Here is a 21,302-nt window from a genome sequence, read left to right as displayed (position 1 = left end):
GAATACAGATTAGTTTTTTGGAAAATACAACTTTACTCATAATGTTCATACAACTGATTTTATTTTTAAATAGGACGATCACTGTTGAAGGAAGTTACAACTCAAAGGCAGGTCCCTCTCAGCATAGTACACATACTGGCAGTTAAAAGTGTAAAATGAAAAAAGTCAAAGTTAGATTTACAACTGATAAAAAAAATAATAATAATAACTCGTCAAGCTCTATATTCTGGCATTCATTCATCAGCAAACTAGAAAACGATATACATTAGAGGGAAGTAAAATAAAACTGGAGCCCTCTTGGCATTCTCAGTCAATGCTCTTGTAATTCTTTGTTTTTATTGGATTTTTATTTGCTCAGCACCTATAAAATCAAATTAAAAACCGAGCCCCTCGTAGATGTATGATACTTTGATCCCTGGGGGTCACCCATCTCCTACATGAAGAAAATAGTAAACTTTTAGCTCAAACATTGGCAGGAAGCAGATGAAGTTCAGAGACTCAGATTACGGTTTTGTTACAACTTAAAAGTGCAAGAAACCTCAGTGAGCCAAAAGGTAGTGTTTCTGTTTTCGGTCTTCTACAAAGCATTGTACAGTCACATTATTTACATACTCACTATATTACAGCGCACTCTTCTTTTCTCTCAGTAGCTTGTGTGGTGCTTTTGACGAAGTGCTCACTCTCTCTCCTTCATGGCGAGGGCCCCTTCCGCTGCTTCTGAAACTAATCTATCAGCCTTCCATCGGTTCATGGCAGGTTTTATATGTGTTTGGCTAATTCTGAGTGAAAGAGGGGACCTTTGTGATGAAGTTAGTGTTTGCAGATCATTGAGACTATGGGTGGGAGTCAGGCTAATATGAATACTTCACAATGTACAGGGGTTAATGCGTAGTGTCTTAACTGCACCGAGTACAATTTTTTTTACAGGAGTAGTGTTAGCTCCATGTGTGTGTGGGTGTTACAGTACTGCACCTTGGTGAAATGATTCTCCCAGGAGGGAAGCTGTTGTGGGTTTGGTTGTTCTTTCTAGGCACACCGTTGATTTTTAAGGTTGCAGGTAGACATGGAGTGCTGCTTTAGTCATAAAGAAAGAAGTCATACAGATTCCAACGCAGTCCATGCTTACCTGCAACAATGTGCAAGGTTTTCTACAGGAGTTGTGCCTAATACCACCCCACCCCTGCTGCAGCAATGGAGGGGATTCAAAAGATTAATTTAGCGCCCACCAACCCCTAAATTCATAATGCGCCAAAACATTCATGAAGATCTGAACAGCTAGTCACACATTTTCTCTGGGTAGGGTAGCTGATGAATTACGTTATTTCTGGTCCCCATTTAATCAGATGAGCACTTGATTATTTTAAGCTTTGTGACACAGGCCTTAGGTGGGCTCGGTGTAAGCAACATGACCGCCGCTCTATCAGCAGAGTCACAGCCTACAAGGTCCCAGTCAGATCGGCACAGGATGCTAGGCATAGCAGGCTGAGCCAAGAGCAACCACTGGACACTGATCTAGAGAAGGTGCAGTGTGGGCTTGAGAGACTGCGATTCATGGGCAGTTTTTGAGGCAATGTTGTGCAGCATTTATTCCCGTATCTTCTGCCTAGCACAAGGAACACTGCTCATTGGCTGACTGACTGCCCTACAGTCCTTACACTGGGAGTACTTTTAAAATCCCACAAACGCGTCTCGACAGCAGCGTCATCACAGTAATAGGACAGAGCGATCTTGGGCAAAGGCTCCAGCTGAACCACAACAGCGGGTCCAGTTTTTTTTTCTTTTTTCTTTTTTTTTTTACATTCCAATAGAAATCATCTCCCGTCAAAGCTTTTATCAATATATTGGGAAAGAAAATCCCCATTGCCTCAATGAACTGCTAATGGATCAGCGTTGGCAGACTAATGCTCTGGTCACTGGTGGGAGTCCAGCAGGGGGCAGGAGTGTGAGCGGATGTCGTTGTGTTTGTGGATGGCCTGGTCCAAGTCCAGGGGCTGTCCGTTAACACTGACCTCCATGCAGCCGCTGTAGGGCGCCGACACCAGTGTGGTCACCAGAGAAACATCTGGGGTGTGATCGAGTAGATAACAAGATGAGACTGTGTAAACAAAAACATACTAAACGTGTACATTCATGTGCGTGCTCTCACCAGGGAGCCCTCCTATAAAGGTGCTGGACTGTGACAGGACGTCCATAGAAATTTCGGTTTCTTCGCTACGTCCAGGCTGGCCATCCACCAGCAGCAGGGTTTGGTTGCCTGAGATCGTCACGAGGATTTCGTGACTCTCACCGTCGCACAGCGGGGAAGGAGAGCTGGCGACGATGACGTCACTAACAGATACCAGAACAAACTGAAGACACACAAAAAGGTCACTGTTGATCAACATGGCAACTCATTTTGGAAACACAGACACACACAAACAGTTGGAGGGTTGAAGTGCTCACATCTCGCCATTCATCAGTGCCGGGATGATAGTCGGCCAGAGCGATGGAGAGAGGGACTCTGTCCTGATGAACAAGTGCAAACAGCACTCCGATCGCAGAAGTTGGACGCAGGGTCAGCTGCACGCTCAGATTCTGTGGTTCTGAGAGAGAGAAGGAAAAGCAAATCGTGAACCTTAGCGACAAACAAACGGTTGGTGTGAGCGGGAGCAAAGTGTGGCGACCCACACTACGCATAACACACTGCACCATAGCTGATGTTGAAGAGAGCGAAGCCCGTGCCGGGGTAATACGTCCCAGGCCTCTCGGAGTTGAAGCACTGCATGTTGTCGTTGGACCGGATGGTTTCTTGTATGGACGTATCTTCGCCTGTCAACCACTTCCACTCCTTCATACAGCCATCCAGACGAGGGTTCACCTATGTGATGATCGCAGCAGTTAAGAATTTCTCTCCTTTGGGTATCTGTCCAGGATAGTACATCAGCGCATACAGATAAAACACCTGATTGACGAGGCCGTCCTCTCTGAAAGGGACTCCTCCCACGGTGAGGTTGAGTTCGTGCATGCCTTTCTTGAGCGTAAACAGATCCCCGTTGACTGCGATCTTCATGACCGCCTCCCTGTCGATCTTTATCACGAGACTCCGCCCCTGCTCCTCCACAGAGATCTGAGAAGAAGACAAGCCATTTAAAAGAAGCCTTCAATGAGCTTATGTCGTGTATTGCTGTTCACGACAGACACCTCGAACCTTTCTCCACTGTCCGTCATTAACCACAGGCCCGCTGCTGGTCACCCGACTAACGGTGCCGTATTTAAGCTGGAGTTCCAGCTTCCCATGGTGCATTGCCAGAACGATCCAGGAGCTATTTAGGTGACCCCCGGCGAAGAAAATCACCCCCTCGGGGTCGAAGCTGCGGAAGTCAAACTCTGCAGAAAAGCTGGGAGGTGGGTAGCAGGAACAGAGCATTCATTTAAATAAGCGGCTAATACGTAGGCTAAAAATGCAGAAACAATGTGATGTTTTTGTTGGGCGACGTTATTTTCTCACCCAGTTTGAACCCTCCGGCGGAAACGCAGCCTCACCACCGGCACGCCGCTGAACATGCGGCCGAGGTAGAGCGAACGAGAGTTCCTCCTCAGAGACGGCGACATACACGGAGTTATATTCTGTGAAAACATTAAACTACAGGTAACGCATGCTGCTGCTGCTTCTTGGGAACCATTTCATTACCACACTGGACTCATCTTGACTAGTTGGACTTATTGTCACATTTATCAGGGCTGTAGCATGAAATATGCTGAGTAATATTTGCCACAGCTAATGTATTTCACCTTACAGCTCCTTAGGTCCCGGCCCAACTTCATTCCCTGACGACCATCACAGAAGCAACGGAAACTCCCCACAGTGTTCAGGCACTGGTCTGCACACACATCTGCACCACACTCATCCACATCTGGAGAGTAATAGAGCAAGTTGAGGCGTAAAAGAGAAAGGAGAGGCAGAAGTCAGGACTGACGTCTAAAAGGTTACAGACAATAAGGTTCAGAAATTTTGGGGAGGAATCAAAAAAGGATTTAAAACCACATTAGTTCCACACGCATTTAAGAAGATATCTGATGTCTCGCCTATCTAACATATCAGAGAATGTAAACAGCACTTGAGTGGAGTGGTCTTTGGCGTGGACTGGGTGGTTTCTCCCCGCTCCTCATACAACCTTACATGGCCATGAGAAGGTTGGCTATAATAAACGTGCATTCTCAGAGGGGGGAACACTGAGGTTATGAAAAGTCTGGATTCCACAGCAAAGTAAAACAGGGCACGAGAGAGATTAATGACCTTGGGTTAAGTTTTTGATTTCTTACTCAATGTTTCTACCAAAAGGCCTGATGATGGGGTTATTTATCTTATTATGTTATCCTATTGAATACCAAGAAAGCATGTTTTTGGCCTTGGACATTCTTTCATTGCACAAATCTAAAAGAGCATGTTTAGCATTTAAAAAATATATTTTTTAAATATAGAATTGAATATTTGTACATTGTGGGCTGTTATAATTCCATCTATGATTGCATTTTCTAATAATTGCTTGCGCAAAGCAGCTTTTGGAGTTAAAGATAAATATTTGCAGAGAAAAACACGTCTTTAACCTGTAAACATACGATTCTTGGAATCTTCATTGGATTTTGTTTTGACCTAATTTGTTGCACTTTAATAGCCACTTCTGTCCCATTTGAAATGAAAAATACACCAGGCAGAGGTGAATCCCAGGGCCACTCAGGGTCTATTTCCGTGTGCATTTTGCGTTCTCTCAAAGGCACGGAGATGGTGACCTGTTACCTACTTATACAGAGTTCCACCAAATGTCTTTGCATTCCTTTCCTGACCCCACAACACAGCTGAAATGAGTCCTGCTCCTCGGTTTGTTCGCATGAAACTACGAGGACACACTCACCGACGCAGCTCTTGGTCTCGTTGTCGTAGACGAAGCCGATGTCACAGGAGCAGTCGAAGCCGCCCTCTTTATTCTCGCACCGTGCGGTTCCACACACACCTGGGTTCTCACACTCGTCCACATCTGAAAGATAAATAAAATGCAGTGAGCATGACAGGTCAAAGTCTGGTAGAACGAGGAAGACAATAAAGTAAGTTTCTCAGCTGGAATGACATAATCGGAGGAGGTTATTTATAGACTTCATTAGTGTCAGAAAAGGACATCATGGGAAATCAAAATCAGCCACCAGATTGAGGATTTATAAATTCTGGTCCTGCTTAGATCAAAATGCTCGTTCCATTCCTCACTGACCCATTTACACTTGGACAAATATTTACACTGAAGACGTCTCTATAATTAATTCTGTGTTTAAAGAACGATTGCTTGCACATGAGTTTGTCAAGTTTGACCTGGCAACATTTATTAGCTAAACCATACATTCTACACAATTATATTAATGTTGTATGACTAAATAACACTGCTATTGGCTTACTAAAAGGGACCATGACCAACAGAGCACTCACATTCAAAATCCATACAAATCAATTACAAATATTTATATATAAAATTACTGGAGAAACATTTTTTTATAATTAGACATGGATTTAAAAACAGTGGTATTGGCAAGATTCCAGCTGTTAGATGGTGTACTTACCGTCACACATGTGACGCCCTACCAGCATGTAGCCTTGGTGACAGGAGCAGCGGTAACTGCCCATAGTATTGTTGCACTCGTGGTCACACCCTCCATTTTTCTTGCTGCACTCGTTGACATCTGCAGGACGACAGGAGAGTGAATGTGGACGCAGGAAAAGCCTCATCATGGCCTCAGAGCATAATTGGGCCGTTTGGGTGGTGTTAACAGTCCCCATAGGAACTCAAGACAAGGCTGTACTTACAGTAACTGAGCGCACATTGAGAGTTGCCAGTTTGATGCAGTTTTCTTCATGCATTTCTACTTTGTTAATATCGCTCGCAAACGTCATGGCGACCGAGTGTTGCGGCCGAGTGTTTAGGGGAGAGAACGGTCGCCAAGTGGAAAAGGCTCCGACCGAGTCAAACCCAATCCGTTTTGGTTTACCCTCACAGTAAGGTGGCAGGATGAGTCACAGTGGAAATGCATGAAATGTTGGCTGTGCCATACATCGACACTTTTCCCTTTCCTTCACCATGTGTGCGTATCCATTGGGTGGGTTTTCCAGGTCCTGCTTATACACTTAATATTTGTGTAATCCTTTCTCTAACGTTCCAAAGCAAAGCCTCTCCTCACGCCTATGCGTAGTGACTCGCTTCGACCTCTATGTTGACAGTTCATATTGACCTGACACACCATTCACACATCACTAATGAAAGCAGCAGCAACATTTGGCTATTTTTGAAACATGTGAAACAACAGCAGTAGCAACAGTACGATAACAAAACACTCGAAGTACACTTTGGAGGGCAAAATGCCAAACAACAACATCAACATGATGACCAACGATAAAAACATTTCACGATGATAGGACTAACGTACGGGATGAAAGGAAGACGTTTCTGACGGTGTACGAGACAGGAGGCGGCTGTCAGAGGGAAGGTCACAAAGACTCAGGTGTGACACGGAGTGACCGTGTAAATATCGAACCTCTGCTGAGCTTCAGCACACAGTGTCCAAGCATAAACCCTCTCTCATAGCGATGACGGTACCTTTCTCACATCTGGCTCCCGCCCAGCCCGTGAAACAATGACAGAGGAAGTCCCCCTTTTTGTCCTCGCAGCGCACCGTACCTCTGGCGATACAGGGAGAAGGAGAGCACTGGTCTGGAATATCTAAAAAGGGAGAGAGAAACAAACACAGACAGACAGACAAGTTCGTGTTGAGTCTGCTGTGTGGATGCAGACGATGAGTGAAAGTGTAAGTTGATACGGGACAGAGGAAGGGCGTCTCTTATGTTCTGCGTATCCGGATGAATATAAATAGCCGAATGCTGGCTAGGTCTTAATTCTGTCCTTCACAGCACATCTAGCTCCCCAAAAAACAAGATCAAATAGAAATTCCATGTTTCCGTTTTGTTTCTTCAGAACTGTTCGATCAAATAGTTTCACTTAAGCTCCATTTCACTCCCGATCCATTTTTTTTCTTTCCCCAGCAATGAATGTTCGACAAGTCCGGGCATGTACCTGGAGTTCAGAGAGAGTGAAAGTGGCTGAAAATAAATAACTGGTGAGAGATACAAGCAGGATATTCACATGCGCAACTCTTTCAGTGAATAATGTCAAAAACTGGAACTATAACAACCTTCTTTCCAAATGTTGTTTTACACAGTATCTCTAAGGGCTTTGGCATAACCCAAACTCAGACAAGCAGCACATAGGAACCACACAGGGGTGCAGCATATAGCAGACAGTCAGTATTAAGTACATACTCCAACTGTGAGGAGTTTTGTACAACATCCAAGTACATTACATGTCATTTAGCTTCTGCTCATCACCTCCAGAGGATGCAGACACTTGGTACAGAGAGGTTTATATTACGGAAATGATGAATATTTTAGGAATCAGTGTTGAAATCTGAAAATCTCTTTATCATTATTAGTCCAAGTTTGTTTCTATGTTTGCGTGCCTCCCCATAATGGGCAGAACCATTTGACCAAAGCTGCTGGTTAGCAATATGAACAAGCAGAGTAACCAACCACAGAAACCTCACTTGTTTCCTCTGCCCCTTAAACAGCATGTCAAGATTTAATGTCATATAATAAAGCTAACACTGTGGGTTAACACAGTTTTCATAAGCCCTCCGAAGTTTACACAGCAGCAACAATTTGTGTCACTCACAGTTGATGCTTGAGAATAGGAATATGTGCTTTTAATGAATCCACTTTATTCCTGTGGAGCAATTTACAAAAACAGGGGGAAGAGGGAGAATAAGCACGGCCTTCTGTGCTTTGGGAATAGCCTTCGATTCATCTTTCCATAACCCCCTGTCCTTAATATTCCATAAAGAGAAAGTGTTATGAACTACCACCCATCCCCAGACTGCATGGAGGCAGATGGATGGACAGGGAGAGAGAAGGGGTGAGAGAGAGAGAGAGAGAGAGAGAGAGAGAAGACAAGCTGCCGTGTCATGATGCTGCAGCTGAGTCATGGAAACCCCCTCCTCTCCCTCAGAGGTTCCTCGGCCAATAGCAGTAAAGCCGGCTTGGTCTCGTGCATCCTGATGCAGCACAAATCCTGTGCTCCACTCACGTCAGACCTTTTTTTCTCTCCTCTAAGTCACTGCTCTGCCGAGCCAACTCTCCAAGATGCTGCGCCGCAGTCGCCCACGAGATAGTGGGCGTGTGAGAATGTGACGACTGAAGGGGTGTGTCACTCATTCACTATTCTGCAGCATCACTGTAGCAAAGGGCTGCAATGTTACTCAGATACCTGGGCTCACACGCACACTCGGAATAATTCAAAAGGCACAGAGTCACGTTGCAAAAACTGTAACGGGGGCGCTATGGAAATTCAGCTCCTTTACTTGCTTTCAGCTTGGAGAGTGTGTGGCACAGTGTGATGCAGAGCATTGATACTGCAGTGCAGCCCAATTTGACATTACATCTAGGTGCTTCTCCCTGGATGCAGTCATATTTACTCAGTTCAAAAGACACACCCAAAAAAAGGAAGAGGAAAAGAAATGGCTACAATACTGCCTTTCACAGATACAAAGGGCATGGAACTTACTGTGAACACATGTTATCAGATCCTGTTTCTTCTTCTCAGCATCTCCAAACTTCTCCATGCAGGCTAGACAACAACACATATTTTAAAATAGAGATTGACAACATCTAAAACGGTCATTAATCTGACAAAGTGTTGTCTTTAGAACTTACCTAAATACTTGGGATAGAAGTAGTCCTAAATCAGGGAGAAGGGGCGGAGAGAGAGGGAGGGACAATGTTAAGTAGGCATATCAACCAATATCTAGACCAGAACCAGACAATCAAAATAAATGCTTACAATAAGTAAGGGGGAGTTCCGTTAATACTTGACATAAGCGAGAATTTGGTTTTGTCGCATGTCTGATCTCTGTGCTCATGGTAGCAAAAAGAGACTTGACAACAACTATTGAGTTTGACCTGTGTGTGTTTAATTTGCGCTGAGGGATCACAATATGATGACTCTAATCTCTGTGGCAGTGCGTTCTCTCTAATGGGTGCGGCCCTTCGCCAAAGGCTTCCTGAGAATTCTCTGCATTCCTGACAGTAGTAGCATCCCTCCCACCTCCTGGCTGCAGTACTCCTCCACATGTAGGTCAGAATTTAGGGATAATCTGCCAGGGGGGGAAATCTGCTCTGGAGAACTACTGAATGCAGCAGCAGGTGAAAAACTGCTTGGTTGAGATACCGTGGGGTCCTAAAAACCTGTTTGGGCCCGTTACTAAACATAATTCTGAAATTCTGTTGTGGCAGCTTCTGACCTTCACCTGTTACTAAAAAGTGGCATAGCAGAAACTTGGCGTGATAATGCGTGTTACCAAAGATAACACCCCTCTCTCTGCAGAGAGCAGAAAGCTGCAGCAGAGGAAAATGCACGGCTTTGTAACACAACAGAAAACAGCAGACACACACACACACGCAGTCATGATGGTCATGGGTGCAGCTGATTCAAACTCAACCAAAACAGACCGTCACCCAAATTCCCCTTCCCCTGCGAACCCAACTGAACTCGGGTTTAATCCTCCCTCGGCTTCCATGTCGCCCCACCTGGATAATCTTACGAGTAATCGATTGCCTCATTCACTCCCTCGCCACTACAATTCACCACGGCAAAGCTTCCAGGAGTAAGACTTGTTACTGGCAGGTGCAGAAGGACATTTAGAACATCTGGAGACATTCACATAGTAACAACACAGATGGAGTTGGACATAGTCGGCATCCCATTAGCCAAGCAGAGCTCCTACTTACGGGGGCAAGTCTGACCAAATGTTATATATTCAGACAGAAAGCAAAGACACACAAGCGACACTGTGCGTGCATGAGTGCATTCAAGGACAATGTGGAGCCTAGCGAGAAGAGTCTTCACTGGATTTCTCATATGAAAGATTAGTCAACACTGTGACTCAACGTCTGTCACAGAAAGCAACAAAAGAGAAGATGAAAACACGCCGAGCCGTTGACATTTGTGTGTTCAGTGACAGCTCTCACAGGCTGCGGACCCATTGGAGCCAGCGGCCCACTCAGTGACTCATTAGTCTGCTGTTGTCATCAACTCATACTCAATGTGAACATGAGGTAAACAACCCGACACATATCGTGTGGCAACAACCAGCTTTGGGTCCATCTCAACTGTTAAGGTGTGATTGATGAACTTAGTTGACAGACAGGGTTTGTGGGAACACAACCCGTAGTTGTAGCTCACAGGAGAACAACGTGTGGTGTTGTGGTGGAGGTTGTGTTTGGGTTTGATGCGTTCCACTTGGCGCTGGTTTGGTGCCATCAAACACTCACCGTCTCCGGGTCATTTTCAAACACTTCTCTGGCCTCCTCTTTGCTGCACTTTTCCTCCACGCACTCCCTCTCCAAGTGTCCTTGCTTTGTCTCCTCGAAAACTTGGTTCGCTCTCCTGTGTCTGCTCAGAAACTGCTTCGCCTCTTGGGGAGACAGCGAAACTTCAAAAAAAAGAAAGACACCACAAACGGTACATAAATTAACCCGACATAATAGAAGAAGGTCAAACAACTGGATTTAAGCGCTATTTTAGGCACCGTAAATGCAAATGCGAGAAGAAAAAATAAGAATTCAGAAAGGTTGCGAAACGTGGAGCGTTAATACCCCGCTAATGACGTTAATAACACGCATCACCATCAGCCACGGCACACGCGTCAAAGGGGGACTTAGCCAGCTAGCTAGCCGCCTAGCATCTGGCTGTTTACTCACTGCCGTGGGACCAGCGGACGGCCAGCAGGACCAGCAGGGCTGCCGAGGAGAGGCACGTCGTCGGGGTCAGCCGCATTGTTTCAACCCGCTGTGCCTGCGCCAACCTTCAGAAACTTTCTCCCGTCCCGTCTCGTAGTCTCTCTACCACTCTCCCCCCTCTCTCTCTCTCTCTCGCTCGCTCTCAATGTCACCGAGCCGAGGCTACCGACACGCCGCAGGTATTCAGGTACTCCCGACCGTTGGTCGTCAACCGTAGTTTTTTTTTTGGGGGGGGGGGGGGGGTGAGGGGGTGAAGAAGCGCTGTGACCTCAAGCTGTCGTGTGTTTCCCCCGCGTGGCGTTCATCGCTCAGGGCAAAAAAAATAAAAATGAAAAAATTCACGCGACCGTCCTCTGTTGTTTGCGGTTCAACTCGTTTCCCCCCGTTTGCGGTTTAACGTGCGGAGCGTCCTGTGTCTGTGGCCGGACCGAGTCCCCGCACTGCGCGCCTCTGCTGCTCCACTGCGCGGAGAAAAGTGCAGGCAGCAGGAGTTTGGAGGTGCATCCCCTCCCCTTCTTCTCCGTGCGTGCGTGCGCCCGCGCGCGCGTGTGTGATGAGTATGTGCACTCATTAAATCCCCAGTGAGAGAAAATGAATAAATATTATATTTCCACTTGGTTAAGCTCATTTAATTATTTTATTCAGTTCATGTGTGCGCCAGGGTACATAGTCAACTCAAGTTACGTACTCATAAAATTGATAATTTGTTACGGAATAAACTACACAGCGTTAAATAAAGACAACATCAAAAATAATGCGTGCACATTATTCCTTTAAAAGTGCTGATCCAATAGGACATATGCTATCGTTCTCTGGAAAGCACCTTTGGCATATTGCATAATGTGTATGTCTCCTTTTGAGCTTGCCATCATAACTTGATTTAATTAATTAATTAAAGTGCGAAGAAAATCCACTGGGGGGAGGTTCCTCCACTTTAACAGAGGATCAGAGAAGTCACGGCTTAAAAAAACCTTTCAGGGCAGTTTATTTTAGACATGTAATTTATTTTTCCAAGTAATTTTCCTTTCAGTTTTGTTTTATCTGAATCCTTCCTATTTCTTAATAGTTCAGCTCACATCTGTCCTCACTGGATTCACTTGCATTCGCCACTCTTTAATCTTTAGACCTGTGTATAACACGTGTAGAACTATTCTGTTTCCATCTGACAGGGTTTTACAATGAAGTTCTACTGATTTGATCCTCACACACTGGGAAATCCAGTTGAAAACATTACTAATCAGTGTGTGTTGTGAACCTGATTGCATTATAAGTGTGTGCATTGTCTAATGTTGCAGGCTATGTTGATGTATTGCCTTTGTGTAAAATTGAATGATTTACATGAGGGGCACTGCGGCCGGGCCAGAGCCGTGTTTCCTTTTGTCCCTACAGGAATTACGTTAATCCAAACATGACCGGGTCAAACTGTGTTTTGTAAATTACTGCTATATGAGTTTGTTGTGTCACCAAGGATTTAGGAAAGATGGCTTGGCCACACAAGAAGTCAGTTATTGATTAAATGCAATACTATCCAGTTGCTTTGAACATTTTTATTAAAACAAACAACTACATTTAAGTCATATGACTTCTAAAAAACGGACCAACCAGGAAAACTCTGCATTTGGCTGAGAAGTGTAAAACATCTGGAGAAAAGCAATGTTGGGTTCTGGGAACAATCAAATGATAGACCACATTTCAGGAAGGCAGACCTCCGGTAAGGGATGCTAATTCAAACAAGAAAACGCAACAGCGTTGGGGGGAAGAGCCTCGAGGCTCCACTTTCTCTTCTGTGGTTTTCAACACCACAATTGCTAGTTGTCTCCACGACGTTTGCCTCCCAAGAAACCCAGATTGAAGGGAAGTTAGAGAAAGTACTGTAATGCATCAACAGGGAAAAGGATGCATGTGGTCTCAAAGCCTGGTCAACAGTGACCATTTGTTTATTTTTCTACAAAAGCATAACCACCTCTTTTCAACGCATGGCGTGTGTGCTACAGAGCTCCGCTCTTTTTGAATGTGTCTTGGAAATTATTTAATTCATAGCAACAAACTGCTACAACTACGTCATCCAGCAATCCAGCTTCTGCTCGCTCTCTGGCAAGCCAGCTTGTGCCTCACTATAAGAAATACCGCAAAAAAAGAATGCTGCCTGGACAGAAAAAATAATACTGAATGGCAAAAAAGCCCAACCCAAAGCATAAATGAACCCATTTGAGAAAGTTGACAAAAGTGACTACAATAGTCAACCTCTGTCTCCTCTTGTCACTTCCTGCTCGTTCTATATATATGTATATATCCTTCCAAAATGTCCCGGGATGGGGCTGCTGTGGGATTCTGCCTTTTTGCTGGGCTTTTTTCAATGTACTGTTAGTCCAGGTCACTTTCTGTGCGGGTGCGTTGCCTCGGGGTCACCCTCAGGGGCCGACACAGGGGGACACGAGTGGGACCAGATGCTGTTATGTTTGCTGAGAGCATTGTCAAAGTCCAGCTGCTGGCCGTTGATCGCGATGTCCATGCAGCCGTGGTAAAAGGCCGTCACAGGGGTGGCAGTTAGCGGGACGTGGACTGAAAGAGAGACCGTCAGTGAAAATGACTACAACAAAAAGATTTGAAAACTGAATTAACATACTAATATACTGGATGGCGATGATTTAAATTGAAGTAAAAGTTAAGCTACTATATTCATGTATGTTGATGTAATTTAAATTCCAAATTTCTAACACACACAACGAGAGAATGAATTTGCTGAATTCATTTCATTAAACAATCAACATGTTTGTTTAGACGCAGGAAAGGTAAACCAATACATTTTTTAGCACAGCCACCGAAAACACCAGATAATCCAGATAGAATTATCCCAACAAATGTTGGATGGTTTTCCATGAAATGTTTTTTTAAGACATTCATGGTTCCAAAAAAATGTCTCCTGGTGATTTTAAGGAAAACATCTTCACACCCATTGGCATGAAATAATTCATTTCACCCTCATCACTCTCACCCCATCATTTTTAATCCAGCGCCACCACCTGGCCAACAATATAAATGTGTCAATGAATGAAGAATGTTTATTACCATCTTGCTCTGTGATTTAGTGCTATATGGCCTATGCTAACATTCAAAACGAAAACGTAAAAAATGGTTAACAACATAGGTGCTCATCATCAACAAGAAGTTATCTTCTAAAGAGTAACCTTTTTACTTTTACAAAATAACTAAACCAACCTGGTATCCCCCCAATGTATGTACTGATGGGGTTCTGCATGGTGCTGTTGAGGTGCTTCAGTGCCTCCTGCAGGGCATCAGACTTCATGAAGGCCACAGTAGAGGAGTTGGCTGAGATTTGGATTTCCGTGGGAGTCACATTCAGCTGCACTGTCACTCGGTCAGGGTAACACAACATCACTGAATCCAGCGTTGCCACGGAGACGCCGTCCAAGAAAACTTGCAAGTTCTGGAGCATGGAGGTCAATGACATCACAAAGTTTAATCAGGCTTTTGTGTGTGAACACATGCAGAGGTACACGTGTTTCTTATGAACAAAAGGGTTAATTAACTCACAGCATCTTTTGCTCCCTGTGTTACCACGGCAACTGAAAGGGGGACTGCGTTGTTGTGGACGAGAGCAAAGAGGACACCTGTGCTGCTGGACGGACGGATGTTCATCTTTATATCGACGTTCCAACTCCCAGAATCACCTACGTACACACAAACACTTTTGTCAGGTTCGACATTTAGAGAGGTTGGAACGTCCAAAATATCTCATTTCTTGGTCTTCTCAATTCTTATAAATATTCAAAATCACATTTTTTTGAAGAGGGGTTAGGGTGACTAATGCCTAATGACTAATGCAACTTTGTTGAAAACGAACTAACCCTTTAAAACACCAAAGCCACACAATATCAAACTGAGCGACTTAGGCAGCAGTAGCCCAGCAGCTCTGTGCTGTGACGGAAGGTACTGTGGCCCATGCTGGCTACTCCCGTCTCTTTCTACAAACTGGGGGCATGCTGCCATCTACAGTAGGTAACACACAGATTAACCCTAAGTACCCCATACAAGCACACTTTAAAATATAGAGCCATCCCTTTCAGTCTGTGTTCCTACAGCCGTGACAGGTTTTGTCACAATATTGAATACATGGTACATACACCTGTGTGGAATTGTATGCTCCCTTTGATCGAGCGTTTCTTTCAGGTTCCACCCCCTGGTCTCCCAAAAAGAAACATGATGGTTTAGTAACATTAAAAATGGCACCTAGCTCAAATCTACAATTGCTCCTGCGGCACTCTGCTCTTACTAGTTGAGAACCGTTCCTATGGGAATTAATAAAGTATAACTTAACTTACTCACTGTAGTCAATGTTGAAGTGTGCCAGTCCTTGCCCCGCAAAGAAAGACCCTCGTTCCACAAACACAAAGCAATGTTTACTCTTCTTCTCCTGGATGACCTCCTTTACCCCAGACTCTCCCCGATTCATGAGGTTCCAGCCCCGAATGCAGCCATCGAGTCGAGGGTTGATCTAATGGGTCGATGGACACACACGCTGAGCACAACGCGGGCTTGGAGCTGTTCCAGTATAATGCCTGATCTAGTCATTTCACAACGTTACGCCGACGACCTGCTTACAGGCTTGATGACGTTGTCAGTGCGGTTGGGCAGACCAGCTAAGTAGACCTTGGTCTCCAGTTTGCCGTTCACCGAAGTAAAGAGGCTGTCCGGGCTGTTGATGCTCATCACAGCTTCCATACTGATCTTCACACTGATGCTGCTCTCCAACTCATCCACGGAGATCTGCACGTTTCGGAGGGAGCACTCAGTTTAGGGTTATCGATCGCTGCGTTAGCGTTACAGAACAAGTGCAGGGAATTACAGGAGTAAAGCTCCTTAAAGTTCCTACCACATGCCACTGTCCATCATTGATGGCTTTCCCTCCGCTAGTGACCTTGAACGTGTGCTGGTTCTTGAACTGGACTTCAATGCGACCGCCTCTTAGCCCCAACATGAACCACGAGTCCTGCGAGGACTCGGCGTACAGCACGACCCCCTCTGGGTCAAATGTACGGAAGTCAAACTCTGCTGCAAACCTAGCAGCCAGAAACAGAAAGACAGAGAGGAGTTAACACAGTAAGGAAAATACATTTCTTGAGGCCCAGAACTAGCTTGGGATAGATTTCTATTTGAGATTTGCTCAGATGGAGCTCTAAGCTGCATTGTATTGGATATACTCATAGTCAAAGAGACAGAATGTAATGCTCTGACTCATTGTTATTTTGCACTAAATATAGTAAAAGCAAAGTCCACTAGGTGTGAAAGCACGTTTGTCTCACTTTGTGTTCTCTGGCAGACGGAAGCGCAGAAAGATGACAGGAAGGCCGGCGAACTGCTCTCCCAGGTAAAGCATCTCTGGGCGCCTGTCGTCATACAGGTCCACACAAACGGGGATTATTTTACAGTACCGCTCGTCCTCCCCCAAATACAGACGCTGACGGCCATCGCAGTGGCAGGAGAAGCTGCCTGCAGTGTTCATACACTGCCCGTCGCACACATTCAACTTGCACTCGTCTATATCTGCAAAGGAAGGAAAAGAACAAGTTACAATCGGGGACCTTTGGGTCAGTGTCTATAGTAGCTTTTTATTTATCTTTTTAAGTCTCACCATTGCAGCTCTTGGAGGAGAAGTCATATTTGAAACCAAGGGGACACTGGCACTCGTACATGCCTGGCGTGTTGACACATGTAGCCGGGTCGTTACAGATACTGGGGTACAACAGGCATTCATCATTATCTGGAAAACAGTAAACAGTGGAAATGGGAGTCTGGTCTGAGTTTTGATTGAAATAATTAAATAATACATTTTGCAAATAAATCCATATGGTGTTGATTACAAGTGTAATTTTGGCATTGGCTTAAAATGAATCAAAATGGCATATCTTACAATAACTCTTTATAATAACTTTACTTATAATAATTTGGAATGCAGTTGCAAGAAGAGGCTGTTGAAAGCATATCCCTGGTGCTGGGATCATGAAAGGGGTCATTTGCTGAAAATAATCTGCTCTTATTACGTAGGTTGCTGTTAAATTAAACAAAACAAATACACAAATACACAAAAAAAGCAAAAATAAAAGAAATTTGCTATTTTGTTGTTGTTACATTATAGAAAATAAACTATATTATATATTTGAAGATATGTGAATATAAAGGGTCATATCTAAGTGTTTATTGACGTATTATCAACATAGAAATAATCGATTTGATTCAAACACATTAAGTATGATCTTCTAAATATTCCAGCCAATCAAAAGAAAAGGGGCTAAGCAAATTTGCCAGTTCATGTTTGTGAAGACTTTGCACTGAACAAGCCTTAACACACTAAAGATAAACATTGCGCGAACTTCCCACGGATACAAATATGCGGAGACAATTATCTACAAACTAGTTCCAACAGCTCAGATGATGTGAGAATGGTGGACCATCTTTTTAAATAAACACTTTTCATATTATGTTGCATAAGAGGTTACTTTAGGTCGGTTTTAGAAATAACAAATGGTTAAGGCCCAGAGCGCAACAGCTGGACAGCACAGATTTTGTTATGAATGGTGTGAGGTTCCACAGCCCATATTAACATAATTTCACAAAAAAACAATCCCCCCCCCCCCATACAAACATGTGTTTGCTCAGCTGCTTTGTAGCGCTAAATGTCCCTTTTCTACAGGGACATGAAAAAAGCTTCTCTTGAGTTATTTCACAATAGGGTATTATACACAAATGGTACATTTCTGTTCTTTCATGTGCTGTCCTTAAATGATTCATAACATCATCAGTTTCATAATAGAAATGAATGAGTCTCACCGATGCAGTCGACCTTGTTGTTGATGGAGTAGCCATCTTCACACATGCAGTAGAAACTACCGGGTAGGTTGTAACATTTCTGGTTACATCCCGCTGGAAACTCAGGATCTGAACACTCATCGATGTCTTCTCGGTCAACACACGACACAACAGCATTCATCAGCAGCCAGTTCGACCATTTCAGAAGGTTAAATTATTGTTGGTTGAATTCTGAGCACAACTTTACATCCAAAATATCAACACATGATGTTGGATAAAAAGCATAAAAAGAAGTGCCTGTTTTAAAAGATGAACAAAAATACGTTAAATCACCAAACGACGTATCAGAACTTACCGTCCTCACAGCGCTGCCCCTTCCAGCCGGGCTTACACTCGCACGTGAAGGACGCCTGTCCGTCCAAACAGCGATTCGAACCCTCCTTGTAGCACGGCGGCGGCGTGCATTGGTCACTGATCTCTGCCATGCAACAAACAATTTTGGACACACACACAGTCTCAATAACAACCTTGAAAAAGGCATTTCACGGGGGGGGGGGGGGGGGGGATAACCTTTATTAGCCATCAATACTTTCTGCCGTAAAAACACACTCAACCGTAAGAAGCCCCTCACCCGTCACACATGTGCGAAGATCCGACGGAATGGGGTCTGAGTTTGGATTGTTGATGCCGACGCGGTGTGAACCCAGACAAGCTGCAACAAAGCGTTTCCTTTCTCAGAACAGACTAGTAGAGGCAAAAAACATGGCAAACAAAAAAGAGACAAAATACAATCTGCAAACTTACCAACATATTTGGGGTAGAAGTATTCCTGTGAAAAAAAGACAGGAACATTTGATCTGATGAGAATATCATATCTACGTATATAGAATGTCTATAAATCAAAATAAGTCAATTGTAGGGAAATGATGGATAGATACAAATCATTTCAGTGAAATTGCAAGAGAATATGGAATATGTGACTGTTGGAACACATGGTGGCTTTTCATTTGGCCGTTTTCATACATGTTGTAGATCTAATAAACAATCAGCGAATGAATCATTGAGAGAATGAACGGATAGCTGCCGCCCGATCTGTCGCTGGCATTTTATTTCACACCTCAATCCGTCTCTGAACTGGTTTCTACCTCCTCATCCCCAGCGGATGTGGGGGTTGCTGCTCTTCTCTTACCGTCTCCGGGTTGTTCTCGAAGATCTCCCTGGCCTCCTCCTTGTTGCACAGCTCCTCGATGCACTCCCTCTCCAGGTTGCCCTTCTTGCTCTCCTCAAACAGAGAGTTGGCTCTCCTCTGCCTGCTCAGGAACTGGGAGGCTGTGCTCTGGCTCAGGACTCAAGAGAGAGAGAGGAATAGATACAACATAAACACACTGGTGTAAATAATGGGAGTTCTCTTTTGTATTTATTTTTTATTGTTGCATCAGTGTCATTATCTTCCACAACAATCAGAACTGAACAAACCAATAAGGTGCAGTATGCTCTCGCATGTGTGATTAATACAAGCAGTTACATTATAACAACACATGACTGATCCCAGCAGGAATCCAAGTCCTCATGACAGATGGCTGATGCCTGCACGGACAAAGTGGACAATCTAATTACTCTTCTGTGAATTGGTTTGAAAAAAATACATTATTGCGAAACCGTTATTTCCCAGAATTTACCCCCTAGTTGTTGTAACGAGCAGGTCATGTGGTCCAATCACTGGTTCAATGGGCAGAAAGGAGCTGAGCCCTCCCCACACTTTTGTTATCATTTCTGTCTGGTTGCTTAAAACAATTGCAAGAGTTCTGAAACTGAAACGGGCCACATAATTCAGAAAAGCTGCTTTTAAATCAGAGGCGCTGGCACGGAATAAGACCACCGGGCTATTCAGCGACGCACCCTACTACGCAGGGTTCAAAACGCAAACACAAACCTCACACACGTCCATACTTACATCGATAAGCATCGACAAGGGCCACGAGACATACGAGCCCGGCCAAGGACTCCCCGAGCGCCCGTTTCCTTCTCCACATAGTCGGGCCGTCCTTCCTGCTAGGCCACGGTTTGGCTCCGAGTACTAACACTGGCCGAGCGCACGAACTTTATTCTTCCCGAAAGTGTTTTCGTTAGAGAGGGAGAGAGAGGGAGAGAGAGAGGGAGAGAAGGGGGGGGGGAGAGGGGGAGAGGGGGAGGGGGGGGTACACACTGACCCACACACGTTCAGCCTCACTCGCACGCACGTCGCTGCGCGGTCCACGCGGTGAGCAGCAGCGGCTTTGCTGACACGACTCAAAACGCGACATGAACTCAGCCGCAAAAACTCGGAGAGAGGGACAGAAACACCACGCGCGCTCACTCACTCGCACGCACGCACACAGCTCGCCGCCATGTTTTCCAACGTTCAAGTGACCCGTGTGTAAATCAGATAATATACTGTTGCTAGGCAACCTGTCCTGTAAAATTATTAAATGTGTTTTGTTACAGTTTTTACCTAGTACTTCTACTCTACGACAATTTCAAATAGGTATAGTTTTAACTTTTATTTATCAGAAAACGTAGGGATACTAGTCAGCTATAAGTATTTGGAAAGTATTTCAACTAACGTTAATTTTAAGTAGAAGCAGTTACTCAAGTACCTTAGGCATACTTAAGTACAACCTCGAGGTACTTGTATTTGTTTTTCCATCATACTACTATACTTACCCGGCTACATTTCAAAGGCATTTTCTGTAAACTGATTCATCATAAACAGACAAGGATTTGAATGGACGTTGTGGCAATGTGATTAAACGGGCCGTACCTTCAAAGCAGAGTTAGATGTTTCACTGGAACTGAAAAAGCCAGTGGACCAGAACCAGCGCGCCATAATTAGATTAAAATTGATTGACGATGCCAGACTTTTCATGGAAATAACAATAGTAATCAAAGCTGTTTCATTTGTCCCAATGAGGACAACATGCAAAGTTATTTGTATCATAGCCAACCTGTGTTTGCCTTGCTATGTCAGGTCAAAATGTACGTTGAAAAGGCAAAACTTGGTTAAAAAAACAATAAAACACGAAGATAAATGTATCTGCTCCACAACTGGAGCCAAACAAAGGGAAGCTTCTGAGCGACTGACTCTGTAATCTCCTGCTTAGGACCTATACACAGATGGATTGACAAGGAGGCAGCGGGAAAAGCTCATTGATTTATTGACTCTCTCACAACCTGAGAGTCCAATTGAGGGAAGGTAGCACGAAGCAGGTGGCAGATTGCAGGTAAATACAAAACGCAGTGGAAACTGTACACTACACAACAGAAACACAAGGAAAACAGGCAGGAACGCTAAGCACGGGGTAAGAAAACCCAAATAAATAAAAGGGTGTCAACAAGGGGCAGGTGAAATTTATATACAGTACAGACAATCAAAGATGGGAAAACACACAAAGGTAGGAGTTATGACACACAAGGTGCGGAAAAACATCCCAAAACACAGAAAACTATCAACCTCACAAAACAACCAGCGTGAAAACAAGACTGTGACTCTGTATTCAGTGTGGACATCAAATAAAGACACTGACACGTTTTCATTAATATTGGTTTCATTTAGTTATTCAGGGAAAAA

At 44.4% G+C, this 21,302-nt stretch overlaps 2 protein-coding genes across 3 annotated transcripts; both read right to left on the bottom strand.

Annotated features, from left to right (window-relative positions):
* Positions 1-9: 9 nt before the first annotated feature.
* Positions 10-11,381, bottom strand: gas6 (growth arrest-specific 6). Its single transcript, XM_037490405.2, has 15 exons — positions 10,829-11,381; positions 10,400-10,560; positions 8,783-8,807; positions 8,634-8,696; positions 6,618-6,740; positions 5,587-5,706; positions 4,893-5,015; positions 3,772-3,893; positions 3,488-3,606; positions 3,188-3,377; positions 2,942-3,106; positions 2,689-2,857; positions 2,443-2,582; positions 2,147-2,348; positions 10-2,062 (listed from the first exon to the last, which is right to left on the bottom strand). The coding sequence occupies exons 1-15, from the start codon at positions 10,902-10,904 to the stop codon at positions 1,911-1,913; spliced, it is 1,950 nt and encodes a 649-aa protein (XP_037346302.1). The 5' UTR covers positions 10,905-11,381; the 3' UTR covers positions 10-1,910.
* A 1,013-nt stretch (positions 11,382-12,394) lies between these two features.
* Positions 12,395-19,835, bottom strand: pros1 (protein S). 2 transcript variants are annotated; one of them, XM_037490172.2, is made up of 14 exons: positions 19,650-19,834; positions 18,885-19,042; positions 18,500-18,524; positions 18,327-18,407; positions 18,051-18,173; positions 17,717-17,842; positions 16,521-16,649; positions 16,192-16,432; positions 15,762-15,948; positions 15,491-15,655; positions 15,215-15,383; positions 14,423-14,559; positions 14,087-14,315; positions 12,395-13,429 (listed from the first exon to the last, which is right to left on the bottom strand). In XM_037490172.2, exons 1-14 carry the CDS (start codon positions 19,726-19,728, stop codon positions 13,242-13,244), a joined length of 2,037 nt encoding a protein of 678 aa, XP_037346069.2. In that variant the 5' UTR covers positions 19,729-19,834; the 3' UTR covers positions 12,395-13,241. The 2 variants fall into 2 exon arrangements, with proteins under 2 accessions (XP_037346069.2, XP_037346079.2); XM_037490182.2 differs by lacking the exons at positions 12,395-13,429; positions 14,087-14,315 and having other exon boundaries at positions 14,428-14,559; positions 15,211-15,383; positions 19,650-19,835.
* Between the last annotated feature and the right edge of the window lie 1,467 nt (positions 19,836-21,302).

This window comes from Pungitius pungitius, chromosome 4 (assembly GCF_949316345.1).
Source record: "Pungitius pungitius chromosome 4, fPunPun2.1, whole genome shotgun sequence".
Taxonomy (NCBI): domain Eukaryota; kingdom Metazoa; phylum Chordata; class Actinopteri; order Perciformes; family Gasterosteidae; genus Pungitius; species Pungitius pungitius.
The sequence above is the reverse complement of the archived record's forward strand: the minus strand, read 5'-3'. Positions and strand labels throughout refer to the sequence as shown.

Coding starts and splice junctions, on each gene's coding strand:
- pros1 (XM_037490172.2), bottom strand. CDS start 19,728: ATGTGGAGAAGGAAACGGGCGCTCGGGGAGTCCTTGGCCGGGCTCGTA. Junction 17,843..18,050: donor GGGGCAGCGCTGTGAGGACG/GTAAGTTCTGAT, acceptor TTGACCGAGAAG/ACATCGATGAGTGTTCAGAT. Junction 15,384..15,490: donor CTGACAACGTCATCAAGCCT/GTAAGCAGGTCG, acceptor TCGACCCATTAG/ATCAACCCTCGACTCGATGG.
- gas6 (XM_037490405.2), bottom strand. CDS start 10,904: ATGCGGCTGACCCCGACGACGTGCCTCTCCTCGGCAGCCCTGCTGGTC. Junction 2,349..2,442: donor GCACTGATGAATGGCGAGAT/GTGAGCACTTCA, acceptor GTGTGTCTTCAG/TTTGTTCTGGTATCTGTTAG. Junction 2,063..2,146: donor CTTTATAGGAGGGCTCCCTG/GTGAGAGCACGC, acceptor ATCACACCCCAG/ATGTTTCTCTGGTGACCACA.